This window comes from Monodon monoceros, unplaced genomic scaffold (assembly GCF_005190385.1).
Source record: "Monodon monoceros isolate NGI ecotype Baffin Bay Population unplaced genomic scaffold, NGI_Narwhal_1 Super_Scaffold_12, whole genome shotgun sequence".
NCBI lineage: Eukaryota > Metazoa > Chordata > Mammalia > Artiodactyla > Monodontidae > Monodon > Monodon monoceros.
In genome coordinates, this window is record NW_021703768.1 from 167,310,568 (window position 1) to 167,328,596 (window position 18,029).

General features: G+C 57.2%; 1 protein-coding gene across 1 annotated transcript; it reads left to right on the forward strand.

Annotated features, from left to right (window-relative positions):
• Positions 1–251: 251 nt before the first annotated feature.
• Positions 252–12,483, forward strand: LSM4 (LSM4 homolog, U6 small nuclear RNA and mRNA degradation associated). Its single transcript, XM_029218843.1, has 5 exons — positions 252–375; positions 4,398–4,439; positions 6,555–6,653; positions 9,680–9,863; positions 11,828–12,483. Exons 1-5 carry the CDS (start codon positions 373–375, stop codon positions 11,917–11,919), a joined length of 420 nt encoding a protein of 139 aa, XP_029074676.1. The 5' UTR covers positions 252–372; the 3' UTR covers positions 11,920–12,483.
• Positions 12,484–18,029: the final 5,546 nt, after the last annotated feature.

Sequence of the window (18,029 nt, forward strand, 5' to 3'; positions counted from 1 at the left end):
TAATAACCGCCTTCGCCCACAGCGTGGAGCCGAGATCCGCGAGGGGTTCGCCTGCGCATGCGCTCTTGCCCACAAGGCCTCCTGCGCCTGCGCACATTGCTCCGCCCCCTTTTGCAGCACTCACGGCGGCACTTTACGAGTCTGTCCCTCATTTCTCCTGTGAGAACACGGCCCGCCCCGCCCTCGTGCTTAGTAGGCCTCGCCTTACTCTGCGTGGATTGGTTGTCCTTCCCACGAGCCCCTCTCTGACTGGCTCGCGTCGCTGCCACTCCATTTCAGCCTAGTGGCGCGCAGCGGGGCTGCTACCGGCGGGAACGTGAGCGGCGGCGGCGGTGGCGGAAGTGGCCGGGGACCCCGGTCCCCGCCGACACCATGGTGAGGGCAAGACGACGGGGGAGCCGGCCGCCAAGGGCCCTCGGGGCGGGTGCTGGGGCAGGGGTGATGCGGAGCGAGCGTGCCATCCGGGCCTCGAGTCCTCCCACCCCCGGCCCGAGGGGGTGGTAACTGAGACCGGGGACGGCAGGGGCTTCTTTCAGGACACCCAGCAAGTCGGTCTCAGGGGAACTTGGGACTGACCGAACGTGTAATCATAGTATAGCGGTCTAGCCGCAGTCTTCCCATTTTTCAGGCGGGGAAACAGGCCGGAGAGGAAGGGGACTCACCGAAGGGCCCGGTGAATGCCGCAGAGTGACTTTTCGGGCAGGGAAGTGACTCCGATTGCATCCGACCAAGTCTAACCTCATAGATTGTAAAGCTAGAGGGCCAAGAAGTAGGGGGCCGGTGTGCGTTCTCAAATTAAACCAATTTAGGGAATTTCAGGGCTTGTAAGGCCCTTAGAATGCTAGCCGCACAACCTCCTGTGCCTCTCTTTTCCAGGCTGACAAACAGACCCAGAGAAGGGTTTGCTTCTTCCTCTGTCACACAGTATGTTGTTCAGAGGGAGAGGGGGTATTTTGAGCTAAGGATGGACTAACTGCATCCTCCCAGTTCACAAAAAGAAAAATTGAGGCCCTGACAGGAAGCCTCCCCAGGGCCATGGCGCTCACAAGTTGTGGAAGTTGTAGATCTAACCCAGAGAGTGTCTGTGCCCCCAGCGGGGAAACGGAGGTCCACACAGAGGAATTGAGAGCTGGGAGCTTCTTGGGAGAGTACCTGGCCCATCAGCACCTGAGTTGCTCTGAGATGGTTGCTGCACCTTTTTCAGAGCTGACCATGAGGGCTCACTAAATTCTCCTGGTCAGTGTGGGGATGGAGAGAAGGAAGCAGGTTCCTCTCTGCTGGAGGGTAGAGTTGGTCTGAGGGACTGGGCATGGAGACAAAATCTTTGTCTTTTATCCTCATATAGTCCCAGAGCCTAGAACAGTGTCTGTGTGAAGTACAGATTCATTCATTCAGCCTGTTCGTGCCTTCTGAGGAGTGTTCAGGAGTGGACAAGGCATGACACACTGCCTGTTCCCTGTGGTCAGGGCAGGGCCGGAAGCAGAGGTGTGGGCGAGGGAGTGGGTGGTCTGCAACAGCTTCCTGAGTTGGGAGCCTCAGGATACTATTAGGTCTAGCCCTGGATTGGTCCAGGCCTGAGGGTCAGACCCCAAGCGTTCTGAGAAAGGCCAGAAAAAGGAGTTCTCATGCCTGAAGCTCTTCTATGACTTTCCCGACTCCAGATGACCCTGTCTCCCTCTGAACTGGGTGTTTGGCCCTTTCCTGTCTCCCTGGCACCTTCAAGTGTCTTCCATCCCCCCACCCCTGCCGCCGCCCCTTCCCCTTGGCTTTTACGTTCACCGGGATCCTCCCCTTCCCTTCGCCTCTGTTTCCAGCACAGCTTGGGGACAAGGACGTAGAAGATGGCAAGATGTGACCACTGCTTGGCATTGCTATCCCAGTGCCACCTCTCCTTTGAGCCTCTCCTTTGAGCAAGAATCCCCCTGCCCCAAGTGCCTCCCTTGGTGGTATGTGCTGTATTTGTTCAGAAGATATTCACTGAGCCCTTCACGTGCGCCTGGCCCTGGTGTTCAGTGCCGGACAAAGTCCACACCCTCTGAATTTTCCAGTCTAGCAGGAGGCTTGTGGCACTTCCAGTCTAGCCAGGGAGACATAATAAATAAGCAAGTTAATTAGAGACTGGCTACGTCCTATAATAGAAACAGCAGAGGGTGGCCCAGGTGGAAACCTTGTTCCCTCCATGGGGTTATAATGAGGGCCTGGCCGAGGGAGCAGCCACCAGCCTGGGGAAGGGCAAGAGGGAACCGAGGAACAGAGCTTGGCCAGCAGCACCGGGCATGGTGTGTGAGGCGCAGAGTGGGCCAGTTTGCTGGACCGTGTCAGGCCTGGCTCTGGCCTGCCTAGGGGGCGGCTGCGCAGGCGAGGGTTGTGAGCAGGTGCTGGACCCATCTGTGTCGCAGCCGTATTCTGAGGGCACACTGCCAGCAACAGCTAAGGAGGCTGTGGGTCCTTCAGGGCTATGCTGCCAGTAGCTGGGACAGGGTGGCAACCTGAGAGGGACTGGCATAGAGGCTCTGTATGCCACTGAAGGACGTCTGTGGGTCCCCTGCTGACAGGCATCAGCCTACTTTCCCCGGCTTTAGCAGGATCTTGCTCCGTGTCCCTGGGCAGGTCCCAACTGCTCTACCGCTGGTGCCTCATCTAGAGGGGCCTTGACTGCACTGCTGTGACCCTCCCTCCATCTCTCAGCACTGAGTCCATCTTCATTCTCGCCTTCCAGGGCTAAGCTGGTCCTGTCCCCTCTCTGCTGATCTGGGAGGAGGACCTAGGTGTGTCATCGCCCTGGTCCAGATTCCCATTGTGGGCACAGAGAACAGGCTTGCCCAGCAAAGCGTGAGGCTTCTCCGTTGTAAAATACCCCCTGGGTGTGTGGCTCGCGCACGCGCGGCTGAGCCTCCAGCTCTCCGCACCCGGCAGCATCACACAGATGCATTCCAGAGGAGAAGGCAGGAGCTGCAGGTTGGCCACATTGGGACCCCAGCCTGCCTGCCCACCCTCCTCGGAGCAGCCACCTCCTCTCCACGTGGCTCCTTCTTACTCCTTATCGTGCCCTTCCAGGAAGCCAGTGCAGGAAGTGGGCTTGGGCCTGGCTTCCTGCCGCCCCTGGATCTTCCCCGGGTGGCTCTTAGGGAAGGCCCGTGGGATGTGAGATATCCCCCCCACCAAGCCCTTCCATAGGGAGCCATCCTCTGGGGGTTGAGGGCCCCTTGTGGCCTCCTGAGAGAGGCCTCACAGTCCCCACCACCTGGAGAAGCAGCTGCCCCCTATTGGAGGGTGAGGGTGGGCTGGGACTCCCCTGCCAAGAAGTCCTGGGGCTCAGGCCAACTTAGGGTTCCAAAGTTGCTCGGGCAAGGTGTGGTCCTTGCTGAGGCAGTTTCCCATCTTGTGGGGCCCTTGGTCTAGAACCTTCACCTGGCTATACTGGATAGGCTGTCACTGGACCCTGGACCCAAGCACTGCCACCTGAGTCACCGTTCTGGAGACCCAGAGACAGGCCCCAGTGTATGGGTTGTGATTTGTGTACCCTAAATGAAAAGAACTGACTTTTTTTCCCCAGTTACACTATATGTTGTTTATAAAAAAGAAATTCAGCAATAATGGGAAAAGAACTATCTTGAAAGCTCACCTTATCAGGGGGCGTTTTTAAATCCCATCCTTTATCTGCTCTCACTTGCAGTGACCACAGGCTTCTTCTGAAATGTTTCTTCCTCTCACCTGGTGAATTCCTCTATGAACACCCAGCTCAGATGTGGCCTCTGATTGGGAGGCCAGTTGCGCCTGGCCAAATCACTCTTGGTTCAATCAGGGCTGCCCCCTGAGCCCCCTGTGGGCTCAGCGTAAGCTGGCTTCTGACAGATGGGGTCAAGTCAAGCTCCGTCTCTCACTAGCTCACTGGTGCCGGGCAAGTTCCTCAGCCTCTAAGCCGCAGTATCTCCGTCCACAAAGTGGGTGTGATGATAACCACCTACCATGCCGACAATGAAAGGCCTAGCTAGAGCTGCATGTGTTAGCCTGGATGTATCTCAGAAACATCAGTGGAGCAAAAAATTCAAGCAGCAGCAGAACCCGTGTGCTGTGATGCTGTTGATAAGCATGGAGGGCTACACCTGGTCCTGTCAGGGGTGGGACTGTGTGCAGCCTGAGCTACAAAGAAATGCCCGGAATGGTCAGCGCCAAGACCAGAGGGCAGCTGCCTTTGCAATTGCAGGGGTGGGGGTGTTCCTGAGACTTTTCTGTCCTAAGCTAGGAGGCAGGTATGTGTCCTGGGCTTGGGCAGAGTTCAGAAGCTGCATTTCTGTCGGGGAATGTGTGCTCTTGGAGTGTCAGCCCTGCCCAGAGGCCAGGGCTCTACAGCGCTGGCTGATGAAACAAGTCATGTGCTTTTGTTTGCCTTTCAGCTTCCTTTGTCACTGCTGAAAACGGCTCAGAATCACCCAATGGTGAGTACATGCTGGTCTGGGATGGCACATTTCAGCCGGGACCAGCCTCAGCACAGGGACAGGGACACTGGGCAAAGGGTGAGGTGCCTCCAGCCAAAGCCGCTTCCTGCCTGTCCTCTTTTCCCTCCCACATGCGTCAGGACCTGTGTCATTTCTGCTCCTGATCAAAGTAATGCCTGCTTATTAAAAGTGTCAAATACTAGAGATTCAGAGAAAGTGGAAGCCCCTCTTTGTTCATCTTCCCAACAATTTAACTATTCTTTGATATATACACATCTGGACTTTTAACGTGTGTGTGAGCGTGAATGATTTTTTAAAATATGGATAGGTTCATGCGATGCTCATTCCCTAAGCTGCTTTGTCCTTTCGTGATAAAGTGTGGTATATGTCAATATGTTCTGTTGTCTTTTCTTTTTTTTAAATTCAGACGTTATTCACATACCATACAATTCAACCTTTTGAAGTACAGTTTAGGGACGTTCAGTACATTCACAGTTTTGTGCAACCACCACCTCTATGTAGTTCCAGAGCAATCCTGTCACCCCAAAAGGTGACCCAGTCTCCATTAGCAGCTGCTCCCCTCCCCCTCCACCCGCCCCCCGCCCCAGCCCCGGGCAACCACGAATCTGCTTTCTGTCTCTGTGGATTTGTCTGTTCTGGACATTTCCTGTAAGTGGGATCACACAACATGTGGCTTTTCGTGTCTGGCTTCCTTCACTCAGCATGATGTTCTTGGGGTTTGTCCACATTGTAGCATGTGTCAAAGCTTCATTCCTTACGGCCAGGTGATATTCCGTTGTGCGGATACATCACATTTTATTTATCCATTTGTCCACTGATGATGGACATTTGGGTTGTTACCACTTTTTGGCTATTCGTGAAGATTTTAGCTGCTGGGAACATCCGTGAACACATTTTTCCATGGATGTATGTCTTCGTTTCTCTTGGGCCGATAGCTGAGTTGATTCCTTTTATTTCTTTTTTTTTTTTCCAAACTTGAAAGTGATGACTTTACAAATCATATTTTAAATCTTAAAGTGGTTGCCAAGGGAAACGGGCAGAGTAGCTGGAAAATGTCTGCAGCACTGCAGAAGGCAGCAGGAGAGCGCATGATGTCTGCCAGGTGGCCGTACGGGGACTCGGCTGTATCGTCCTGCAGGCTCGCCAAGATCTCACCCTCGCCACGTCACTGTCACCCACCAGCAGGAACTTCAGCAGGAAGTCATAGGCACGGACCAGGCTGCCGCTGGCGCTCATTATGCCAGCGCCTGCACCCATGCCCGGCCCATGGAACAATGCAGAGGTGGCGGCTGTGAGCCCAGTGCCTCTCCAGCCCTGAGAGTTGATTTTTTTTTTTAACTTTTTATTTTATGTTGGAGTATAGTTGATTAACAATGTTGTTAGTTTCAGGTGTACAACAAAGTGATTCGGTTATACATATACACGTGTCTATTCTTTTTCAAATTCTTTTCCCATTTAGGTTGTTACATAATATTGAGCGGAGTTCCCTGTGCTATACAGTACTTCCTTGTTGGTTATCCATTTTAAATATAGTCCTGTGTACATGTCAATCCCAAATTCCCTAACTATCCCTTCCCCCCACCAATCCCCTCTGGTAACCATAAGTTCATTCTCTAAGTTGATTCTTTTTTAAGTCTCAGCCTTTTCCTAGCAAAAAGCCTGTCTTCTGCATGACGCGCTTTTCCCGAAACACATCAAAATAAGCAAGTAGTTATTGCAATGAAAAACAGTTTTTCCAGACCACCAAGGATCACATGTGTGCCATCACTGGGCACCTGCCTGGCCCCTGGCCACCCTTACTCATTCCTTTAAAGACGTGGGGGGGGGGGGTTGTCTGTTTGTTTCTTCCGCACACAAAAAAATGGTTTCATTGTAGAAAGTCTACAATGCCCAGCAAAGCGTAGTGAGAAAGCAGAGCGTGTCTCCTGTAAGGTGGGCCCCTGGGGGCCTGGACATCGTGTGCTGTGGCCAGTGGGTCCCAAGAAGAGCCGAGGATGTGTCTGAATGAGGCCCGGTGGTGGTGGCCTGCTCTTCGGGGTAAGTCTGCACCCCTCTTAGGGCCTGAGACTGACGTGGGACCCGTTTTCTCTCCAGTTGGTGGAGCTCAAAAACGGGGAGACGTACAATGGGCACCTGGTGAGCTGCGACAACTGGATGAACATCAACTTGCGTGAGGTGATCTGCACGTCCAGGGTGAGTGCCCTCCACCCCGAGTCTGCACTCGCTGCCTGGGGGCCTTGGGGCAGCTCCGGTCTGGTGGGCAGAGCGAGTGGGGGTCGTGTGGCCAGGAATGCGCACTGGGACCTGGGGCTTTACAGAGCCTCAGCGTCCTCGCCTCCAAGTGGGGTAAAAGCCCTTCCCTGGGGCTTCCCTGGTGGCGCAGTGGTTGGGAGTCTGCCTGCCGATGCAGGGGACTGGGGTTCGTGCCCCGGTCCGGGAGGATCCCATATGCTGCGGAGCGGCTGGGCCCGTGAGCCATGGCCGCTGAGCCTGCGCGTCCGGGGCAAAAAAAAAAAAAAAAAAAAAAGCCCTTCCCTGGACGTGTGGGAGGAGTGGGAGGGTGCCTACCGCAGCCTATACCACCAGTCATCCTGCCAGGGGCGGGGCCTCTTGCAGGGGTGGGGCCCGAGGGACTAGTCAGGATGTTGGGGGGAACAGCCGGACAAGGCTCCAAGTCTCTCTAGTGCCCTGGACTTTGCACCTGCGGGGATGCTGCCCGGCAGGCACTGAGCTGCTCCTGCATCCCCGGGTGCCACCCCTGACCAAGAAGGACTTGGGCCTGGGGGGTGCTTCTGGCCATAAATCCCTGCTCTACAGGGAGGGGGTGGCCTCCAGGGCAGGCCCCACCCTCCTTGTTAGCCTCTGCTGCCTTTGGTCCTGGCTGTGGGCATTGCCCACCACGTGGGCCGTGGTGGCGTGACTGTGGGATGTGCAGGCCACCACGGGGCTTGTTTCCCCTGAGGCCTGAAACCAGGAAGTGCAGGGCCGGGGTGGGGGAGAATGTTCCCCAGGGTCATCCCCGCCTTGGGATGATCCACAGAGTGATGAGGACAGTGATGAAGGCAGGACTCCTTCCCCCTAATCTGCACTGGGTTCTGCTAGAGCTTTCCTTTCACCTTGATTCCAGTCTCCGTCCCCCTGCCCAAGATAGCCCCTCATGTTACAGGGAGGAAGCTCCTGGAGGGCCCAGGCAGGGCCCGGCTGTCTGGCAGTGTGCCCCCAGGGCTCGCCACGCCAGCATACAGCAGAGCACAAGGCAGCCACTCTCACCCCGGTCTGTGCTCCTGGACAGTTCACACCCCAAAAGGCAGACAGAGGGCTGTGACCCCGTACCCTCACCTGCTCGGCTCTGTGACCTGCTTCTTGGGACCGAACTCCTTGGTGGCAGGCGTTTCCAGTGTGCCTGTGGCAGACGATGCCACAGTGCACAGCTGAGCGCTTGTCCTGCACGCCGCCGTTACGTCTGTGTCCACTTCTGGGACCTAGAACCAATCGCTGGGTCTCAGGGCAAGGTCCGTCCAGCCTCCATGGCCAGCCGAGACTGGACACGTGGCTCCCCCTGGGGAGTCCCCCTCTGTGACCCAGCGGTTGGGAGGAGAGGCTGGTGGGAGGTACCGTCTCACGCAGGTCACCCGGAGTCCTCATCTGTAAACAGGTGATGGCAGCCCCTCCTTCCCTTGGGTAGCAGGTGGCTGAACACAGAGATCCCAGGGGCTGAGAAAGCACGGGAGAGCAAGGGTCGGGAGGCATTTAGCTGCCCCCATGGAAAGCACAGTAAACCCTGTTCCTACAGGGAGCGCGCTGGGCTCGGCCTGCCGTTGGCTGAGGGAAAGCCTCGCGCTGAGCCACCGGCCCCAGCCCCGGCCCTGAGCTTCCACACAATCATTGTTTCTGTCTGGCTGTACTTTGCATCCCCACGGACTTGGCCCCTCGCCTACCATTTCTGGGAAAGGAATGCTCTGAGGCCTCTTGGGGTTCCTGTATGGGTCGGGGGCTCTCGTGTGTGCTCCTGGGAAGAGTTGGCCCGCAAACATTCCATTTGTCCCTGCCGAGTACCTCCACTGGGCTGGGCCAGATTGGCCCGGGCACCGCCGATGAGTGTCATGCAGGAGGACTGGGGCTTGCAGGGAGGCTGGAAGCAAGGCCTGTTGAGGGCTGGAGTTAGCCAGACATGAAAAGGTGGGAACAGCATGTGCAAAGGGCTGGGGCCCGGAAGCCCACTGTGTGTGTTCCAGAAAGTTCCATCTGGAAGGCACATCGAGTGCCGAGAGAGGGCAGCCAGGGTGGGGCTGGATCTCAGGCCCTCTGGAACCACACTGAGGAGTTTGGACCTCGTCCTTGGGTCAACGGGGGCGCTGATTGGGATCTAAGCAGGGAGGTGTCTTGGTCTGATTTCTAGGCGTGGCGGAGGAGGGTTACCAGGCTTCTGGCCTGGGCAACAGGGGTGGGGCCGGAGAATTCATCTGATAGATGAGGCCCCGGGCTCCCGCCCAAGGGCAGCAGGAGGTAGCGTGGAGGGAAGGCCTTTTGCTGGTCGCAGGGTATTTGGTGGTGGTGGGGAAACAGTCAGCATCCTAAGAACTGCAGGGTTGGCGTTGCTCAGGAGTCTGCAACTTTACAAGCCCCTTGTCTCTCTAGCTTCCATTAGCTCTCCTGGAAACGGGCATCATCTGGGAGCTGCCCCTGGCTGGCCCCAGTCCTGGCTCCCTACCCCCGTCCTGGCGCTCTTCACCCATCACACAGGGTTTCTGTCCTGCTCACTTGTGTCCCATGCCCAGCTCAGACCCTGCCACGAGATACTTGTGTGAATGAATGAGTCAGGGTGCATAGAGAGGGTTCCAGAAGGTGAGTTCTGGAAGGCTGGGGGCAGGAGGGGGAGGAGCTGGGCTGTGGCAGCACCTGGCGCGTGGGACAGCCTCACCCCTCTCCAGGCTTCGGGCTGCATCCCCCACTGGAGGACAGGCTGAGGACACGGAGGCTTCTCACGAGGCCCTGCCCCACCCTCTGTCATGTGTGAAGGGCTGCCAAGGATCTGGAGAGATCCTGTTGGACGGCGGCCCCTCCAGTGTCCCGTCCAGGACGAAGAACTTTGCAGCCTGCGGGGGCGATGCCAGGTGCAGGTGGCCTGAGGGGACAGATGCTGCCCCGGCCATCTGCACCTGCTCTGCAGGGACCCTACCACCCCCCCAAAGATCTGACACACACACCCTCTCTCACAGGACGGGGACAAATTCTGGCGGATGCCCGAGTGCTACATCCGCGGCAGCACCATCAAGTACCTGCGCATCCCTGATGAAATCATCGACATGGTCAAGGAGGAGGTGGTGGCCAAGGGCCGCGGCCGCGGTGGCCTGCAGCAGCAGAAGCAGCAGAAGGGCCGCGGAATGGGGGGCGCCGGGCGAGGTATGCCCTTCTCTCCCTGCTTCCTCCCTAGCAGGCTGCTGGGGCCTCCCCATTGGCGGGGGTGACTCTAGCACGTGGCATCCGTCCCGGCCCAGTGTTGACATTCTTGGCTGGTGCCGTCATGGTGCCGAGGGCCTGGCTCAGAGCCCCTCCTACGTGGAGCTGGGGGGCTGTGACTCATGGGGCTCCTCTGCAGAACAGCTGACGCTGCTGGTTGCCGCCTGTCCCCACCGCAGGAGCCCAACCCGGGGAGCCCAGCTGAGTCCTGGTGGTCAGTGCTGACCCTCACCCACCTGGGCCCTCCTGCCCCGCAGTGGCTCTCAGTGCTCCCTTAGGTCTGGGTCCAGGCCCACATAGACCTGGGACTTGAGCCCTGCCTGTGTTTCCTGGCAGGTGCTCTGGGCACCTCGCCAAGGCTCAGTTTCCCCTCTGCAGAGAGGGTCCTGCAGTGCCCACCTCACTAGACTGCGGGTGAGTACCCCAGCGCGGGGCCCCGGCATGGGACCCTTCCCTGCTATGACTCCTTTATACAAAGCCAAGGTCACGCCTTTTGGATAGATCCCAGCACACCACCCTGAGATTATAAACCTGGCATAAAATTAAACTTGTGCAGTCAGCTGGGGCCTGAGCCCAGAGGCCATCTGCAGACCCTGCCCTTCCCCGCCTCCCCCACCCGGCTCCTGTTCTTGGAGGGACCTGGCTTTGTCTCTTGCATCTGGAGGGGCCTCCTGTGTGCCAGGCCCGGGGCCCACCTTGGAGGCTCGTGGGCAGGGCTGGGAAGGACACAGGAGCCAGCCATGAGCTGAGGCTCACGTGACAATCAGAAAGGAGCCAGATGGAAGAGGGCAGGAGGGCACCCCAGGTGGAGAGTAGACTAGGATTGGGGTGAGCAGGGTCCCAGGGGTCCCAGGACCTGTCCCCAGGGCTAGACCCTTCACTGGGGGCCACCACTGTCAAGTAAACTGCCTGAAGGAGCAGGGAGGAGGGGGAGAGCGGCTTGCTCGGGCGGCTCCGAACGGAGGCCACGGGGCCTTCCACAGCCAGTGGGAATCTCACAGGGGTCCCCGCATAGCCAGGCTCCCCTTGGCAAAGCTGGTCTTGCCCCATGAGACGTGAGGTTAGGCAGACCCTGCCAGCATTGGCTTCTGTCCCCAGAGGGCCCCCTGCATGTCTGTGGAGGAAGGGGGCCTGTGTGTACATTTCTATGTCCCCATGCTGCCCTGATCCTTCTGGGACCTCCCTGGGCCGGGGGCATGCCCTCCCTCCGACTACTCACCTCCCCCAACAGCAGTGCCATTGTTCCACGTAAAATGTATTTTGGAAACAGCCCCACCACTGACTGCAGAGGTCAGGGCTCAGGAGGCTCCCCTGCCCCTTCTCCAGGCTGGACACGCACAAACCACCCAGTCGTTTCTCTCCTGGGCCAGATGCGGGTGGTGCCAGAGCAAGGAAGGCCCAGGTCCCCTGCTGCAGCTCCCAGCCTCACAGCTGGGGGTCATTGCCCCATCCCTGGACTGAGTCCAGGCCTTGTCTTAGTTCGTGCCCCCCCCACCCTCCTCCTCCTGGAAGCCCTTCTGGCTTTGTCCTTCTGGTGACTGCCCTCCACCTTGGCCCCCAGCCTTCTCTTCCAGGAAGCCCGCCCCAAGCCCCAGTGTGACTTGGTGCCAACCTCTGTCCTCCCTGGCATCCTTCACACCCCTGGGGGGCCTGGTCTGGTCCCTTGTCACACTGGGAATGTTCTGGAGCACTACCCATGCCCAGCCCTGGTCGACACTCCATCTCAGATTCTCAGCCTGCCCTTCCCGCCAGAGGTAGGATCACTGCCCTCACTTTACGGAAGTGGAAGCTGAGACCCAGAGGGATTAAACAACTTGGCCACAGTCTAAGGATTCCAGTTCCTGGTCCCAGTCCACAGTGGGCCTCCCAGCCCGGCTCTGCTAAAGCCCCTTTCCCCTGTCTCACAGGTGTGTTTGGTGGCCGGGGCCGAGGTGGAATCCCAGGCACCGGCAGAGGTCAACCAGAAAAGAAGCCAGGCAGACAGGCGGGCAAACAGTGAGCCGCCCCTCTGTTCCCCAGAGATTGAGCCACCGCCACTGGGCATCTGCTTCCACCCGCAAGGCCGCGTTTCTACTCTCCAGTTTATGAGTCTGTTCAGAACAAAAAGAAGAGGCAGGTGTTGGGGGAGGACCCCCCTGCCTGTCGTCTTGTGATCCTCCTCTTTTTTTGTCAGCCAGCAGTTCTACAGTTGGAAACGTTATTCTGTGCTTCTGGTTTTGTGAAGTCGCAGCCAACTTGATTCCTGGAAGATTCTGTGTTTAATGAATCTTTAAAGCCCTCACTCTTGTTTTAAGGGCAGGCATTTTCCAAACAGGTTTGTTTTGCATTTTGTGTTAGATCCCTGTGTGGCGAACAGACGGGAGGTTTTTATTTTAAGCTGTTTGCGCTGAGATTGACAGCCTGGAGAGTTTCCTAAAACACGGACCCCAAAATTGCCTTTTCAAAACGAATCCAGGCGAACGTATGCCTCAGAAGCTGTTCTGGGCGACGACGCTGGGCCCTGTCTCTTCACTTCCTCTCTCCCTCTTTGTGTTACAAAAATAAAAACAAATACAACTACAAACTGTAAATCCATAATTCCTTTTGAACCACTGGGTGCATCTAGTAGGTAGTGTCCTCAGGAAATCACAGCCCCATGCAAGAAGTTTCCTTTTGTACCCTGTGGCCTCTCACTGAGGGGAAGCATTTCGTTGGGACACTGGTTCCCATGTCCCTCAGCAGCCTCTTACAAAAGGTGGAAGGCAAGACTGGGCTCTGGGCAGTAGGTGACCCCCGCCTCTCTTTGTGGGGAGGTGGGGGGAGGAAAGTCCCAGGTGGGAGCCAGCGGGACACCCACACCGCCTGGCGTTGCCACCAGTGTTCTGCCCTCCGTCCCTGTTTTGCAAGCACCCTTCACACCAGAGTTCACCGAGAGAGAAGCCATGACAGGCGGCTGCTTCGAGGAACACATGAGGAAGGTTTTCGTGAACCTTTCACCTCTTCTTCAAGTCGGGGCACTGCCTCTCCACAACCCGGTGATTTGCTTGAGACGCTGAGCCAGCACTTGTGAAAATGTTTCCGGTGACATGGTCTGCTGACCAATATTCCTGGGAACCGCAGAGACAGGCTGGTGTTAGGAGGCCGGTTCCTGTGGGTGCGGGTTCTAGGTGTCATGGGGTTGAGACCGGTTCTGAGGGGTGATGGGAAGAAAAGGTGGTGGTGCCTGTAGAACTGCCACTTATCAGGTCTGCAAAGTGCTGGCCTAGCTAGCTCGAAGACCTCTGACTAAGATTTCTCAGCCCCATCCTATCTGGAGAGTGCCATTCCCTGCCGCCACTCTCACCCCCATCATTGCTTCTTCCCTGGGCCCCCCCTCCAGGGACCTGCTGCTGCCTGAATCCCTGCCTGGTGACAAAGCAACACTTTGGCGTAGGTTGAGGACAGGGGTGTGGGGTCTGAGTGTGACCTGGGCCCTGAGAACCCACCTTCCTCATCACAGACGTGGGCTGTGCAGGGGCCCGGCTGACATGAAGGCGCAAGAAGAGAAGAACGGCTGGGGAGGGAGGGGCCTGTGTTCACAACTCCCCTCCCCCATGGCCCTGGACGCAGAGTCCCATTATGGCCTCCGGGGCCTTGGTCTGGGGGGCTAGGTCTCCCCCCTGCCGGGCGCGGGTCGTCTCCAGCCAGGCTTTGATGAAATCCGTGGGGCTCTGGTGTCCTGCGCGGCTGTGAATGGGAAGCCCTTTAGGAGCCCCGCCCCTTCCTGCTCTCCGCGGTTTGGTTTTTCTTCCCTTACCCAGCTCTGGACCAGGAACGTGTTCAGACGTTCCCAAGGGCCCATTCGCAGCTCAGGGTCGTGGGTCTCGGACGCGCCCCGTCTCCGCGCGGGGGCGCATCCTCGGCGTGCGTAAGCGCGGCTTCCCGCCCGCGCCGCCAGCCGCGCCAGGCAACCCTGACCTTTCCAGCCGGGCAGTCCGGGCTCCCATTTCTCTCCTTGCCCGCTGGTGATATGAGCCGCTTCCCCGGCCCTGGCCGCTTAGGTGCCGCGGGCTTCCGGAAGGCGTCGTCCTCCTGAGCTGGGTGTCGGGACAGGCCCGTTTTCCAGTCTTCTTCCTGGTTGGTTTCAAGAAACCAGCCTCAACCCCTTCAACAAGAAGGGAAACCAAAAGTGTTGGCCTGGTTCCCACAGCTCGGCCTCCTTCCTGCCCTGCTGATGGTCTGTCCCCAGGGATTTTCACCCCCATCAGCTAACTGCTGCATAACCTGCAGCCTGCGGGCTACCTTGTTAAGTGCAGGTGGTTCCTGTAGGCCCCGACCTCCTCCCCTTGGAGTTTGCTCCAGGTCAGGGAGACCCACACACCCAGAGTGTGCCTCAGCCTGGGGCCAGCGCCAGCCTGGATGGCCCTGCTGCCTCACCCTGGGGCCATGAGTCCATTTCAGAGACCTGGATTCAGTGGGCAGCCTCAAGCAGCAGCCCCGCAAGCTGGTGGTGGGTGGGAGGGTGTCTCTTGCTTTCCCGCCTGCACACACTTCTGCGTGGATTCCTCCTCTCCTGGGCCTCACCTGCTGCTCCAAGAGCACCTCCCCCCGGGAAGCCCTGCCCCCAGACTGCTGCCTCCCACGTCCTCCAGGCAGGCTTGACGGCCACTGTCCTCCCCACCCATTCAACTGGACCCTGGGGTCCGCGTGTCCTGGCATCAGCAGCATGTGTGCCCCTGCCGGCTCAGCATGTGCTCTGGTGTCCTCTGACATCTCTCTGTGGACAGAGGGCCGCTTGGCCTGTGGGAAATGGTCTGATGTCCACTTAAACGATCTCAGTGGGGGAAGCTGCCCGCCACAACGGGAGAAGAGGGCTGGCCGGGGGCGGAGGAACTGGGGCCACAGCTCCATCCCAGGCACTGGAGACTCAGCTGTGAATTAGGCAGAGTCCCCACCATGGTGGCCCTTACCTTCCACAGGGGTGAGCTGGCAACAAAAAAGCCGAATGCATAAATTCAGAGTAGAAAGCAAGGGTGGGGGAGAGAGGTGGTCTGGGCAGGCCAGGGGGTGACATTCGAGAAAAGGGTTTGAGGGAGGCAAAGGAGCCAGCCATCTGGGGGAAGAGCGTTCCCGACAGGGAAACAGCCTGTGCAAAGGTCCTGTGCCAAGTGGTGACCGGAGCAAAGTGAGAGGACAGGAAATGGGGCGGGTGCAGGCCCTGAGCGAAATGGGAAGCCGCAGAACGTTCTGGAACAGACTGAGGCAAGGGTGAAAGCCAAGAGACCAAGAGGAGGCAGTGCTGGGGGCTCAGCCCAAGGTAGAGGCTGTAGAGGTGACAGGAGAAGGGGCAGGGGTGCCGTGAGGCCCCAGGCAGACAGGCTTGTTGTTCTGCAGGAAGCTCAGGATGCTGGGGTGGGTCCTTTCCAAAGAGTCGAAGGGGGACGTGGTCAAACCAATTCCCGGACAACGAGAAGCCTCTGGCCTCGGAAAGAGAGCAGGGAACAACAGGTAGAGGGAACAGCAAGTGCAAATCCCCTGAGCTTCCATGGCCTGCTTGGGAAGGGCAGAGAGGATGAAGAGACCCAGGGCCGTGAACTAACAACAGTCTAGGCGCAGACACAGAGAGGGTGAGTGACCCTCCCCAGGACACACAGCCCCCAGGACACACCGCTCCAGAGCCTCCTCTGAGCTCCTCCCTCTGTCCCCTCCTTGAACTTGGAGGATCCATTTACCTTCTCTCAGGTCCGTTGTGTCAGGTGTAGAATTAGGAATGGGGGCAGGTGAAGTCGGCACCTGTTTTTTTTAAAAAAAAAAATTTATTTATTATTTATTTTTGGCTGCACTGGGTCTTAGTTGCAGCACACGGGATCTTCATTGCAGTGTGCAGGGTCTTTACTTGCGGCATGTGGACTTCTTAGTTGCGGCATGTGTGTGGGATCTAGTTCCCCAACCAGGGATAGAACCTGGGCCCCCTGCACTGGGAGCATGGAGTCTTACCCACTGGACCACCAGGGAAGTCCCTCGGCACCTGCTTTAAAATTCACTCCCCTGGCTATAGCCTCAGTTGAGGGACAGAGTTTGAAGCACACAGAGGGCCAGCAAGTGTAACCCCACTGTGCTTCAGTTTCCTCACTGGTCAGCAGGGATAGTAGGGGACTCCACCTCACAGGGATTGTTGGGAGGATTACACGAAGGGAGGGTGGTTGGTAGACATACAGCTAGTGCTCCATATGTGCTTCCCCCCCCCCCACCAGGGATCAAACCCGTACCCCCTGCAGTGGAAGCGCAGAGTCTTAACCACTGGCCCTCCAGGGAAGTCCCTCGTACGTGCCTGAAAACATAGGAGAGGCGCTTCACCGAGCACCTGTGGAGTGTCTGAAACCTCACCCAGGACCCTCTTTACCTCCATAAGCCGTGGGGTCAATGTGATTGGCTTGCTGTCCAGGGGGGACCTGGGCAGTGGTGCCATGCTACAGGGAGTGGCCAGGCCACTGTCCTCTGTACCCTGGAGCCCAGCACCAGACGCCTGGCCCCGGGCCAGGGAGCTGTCACCTTACAGGCCCAAGGTCCTGCCCTGAGAGCCCCCTCCTGGTCTTTGCCCAGCCACCCAGCAGTGACTCACCCCCACTCTGCCCCCGCTGGAACCAGGCACCGAAATAGTCACCCAGCTCATTCTCCGGGAGTGGCCATGGAAATATTTCAGGGCTGCATTCAGTGCCTAAAAATACTTGGCGAGTCCTCATGCATCTTCCCCTCCCTCATTCCCTTCTCTGTTCCTTTGAAGACTGTCCCTGTAAGCACCCCCAGGACCTGTCCCTCCACGCTGCACCCCTCCAGCACATTAAGCGTCCAAGGCCAGCAGGGCTGTGGGATGTCCCCAACTGCCCAAGTCCGTGTGAAGGGTGGCGACGTGGCCTCCCTCCCTCCCTGTTGCCATGGAGAGACTCGACAAGGTTCCCCAGAACTCTCTGGAAGGGCGAAGCCTTTTCCACAAACCCCAGAAGTCTCGGTTCCTGGATGGGGAGGCCCGGGCGCAGCAACACTGTCCAGGGAGATCTTCATTACTCAGCAGTTTTCCTTAAAAATTAGAAAATGGATCTTGCTGTTTGTGTTCATGAGGCTGCTAGAAGCAGGCCCCTAGGACAGGGCCCCCAGCTGGACTGAATTCCATTGCCTTCCCTGCCCACTTGCTTTGGGACCCCACATAGGTTACAGATCCTTCTCCCTCCCCCAGGGGAACAGACCGTCCCCTCCAAGGGACCCAAATATCTTTGATGTCATCCCAACCACTCAGCCTCCCGGGCACACTCCATCCTAACCACTGAGCCCCTTGACCTTTCTTGTGGCCACAGGAAGGCGAGGGAAGCAATTGGAGTCAGACTGTGCCTTGGCCCCCTGGGGTCTGATCCAGCTTCTCTGTCACTTGAAACCTCCAGCTAGAGGGAACTGCAGGCACAAAGGCCCTGGGGAAGGTGCATGCTGGGTGTCTTGGAGACACAGGAGGTTGACCATTATTGCCTAAAGTCCACCCTTTATTCAGATTTCCTTAGTTTTTACCTAATGTCCTTTAAAAAAAAAAATGGAGGTAACATTCACTAACATAAAATCAACCATTTTAAAGTGAGCAATTCAGTGGCATTTAGTACATTCACGATGTTGTGCAACCACCACCTGTATCTAGTTCCAGAACATTTTCATCACCCCAAAAAGAAACCCCACACCCACTCCCTCCTCCTCAGCCCCTGGCAACCACTACTCTGCTTTCTGTCTCTATGGATTTGCCTGTTCTGGACATTTCACATAAATGGAATCACATACTATACAGCCTTTTGTGTCTGGCTTCTTTCACTCAGCGTAATATTTATAGGGTTCATACATGTTGTAGTGTGTATCAGTGCTTCATTCCTTTCTTTGGCTGAATAATATTCCGTTGTATGAATGGATCACATTTTTTGATTATCCTTCATCAGCTCCTGGACATCTGAGCTGTTTGTTGAGTTTTTACTCTGCGTTGGGCACAGTTCTAAGCACATAATCCCCACCCCTCACTGTAAAGTCATACTGTGCTCACCATGCCAATTTCACAGTTGGAGAAGTGAAGGCATACCCTGGGGGGTAGAGAGATAATTGGGAAACCAAGAATTAAACAAG

What these genes read in the sequence shown, in the direction of transcription:
- LSM4 (XM_029218843.1), top strand. An exon ending in CGGCTCAGAATCACCCAATG is followed by an intron (nt 4,440 to 6,554) that starts GTGAGTACATGC and finishes TTTTCTCTCCAG; the next exon opens with TTGGTGGAGCTCAAAAACGG. An exon ending in AATGGGGGGCGCCGGGCGAG is followed by an intron (nt 9,864 to 11,827) that starts GTATGCCCTTCT and finishes CCTGTCTCACAG; the next exon opens with GTGTGTTTGGTGGCCGGGGC.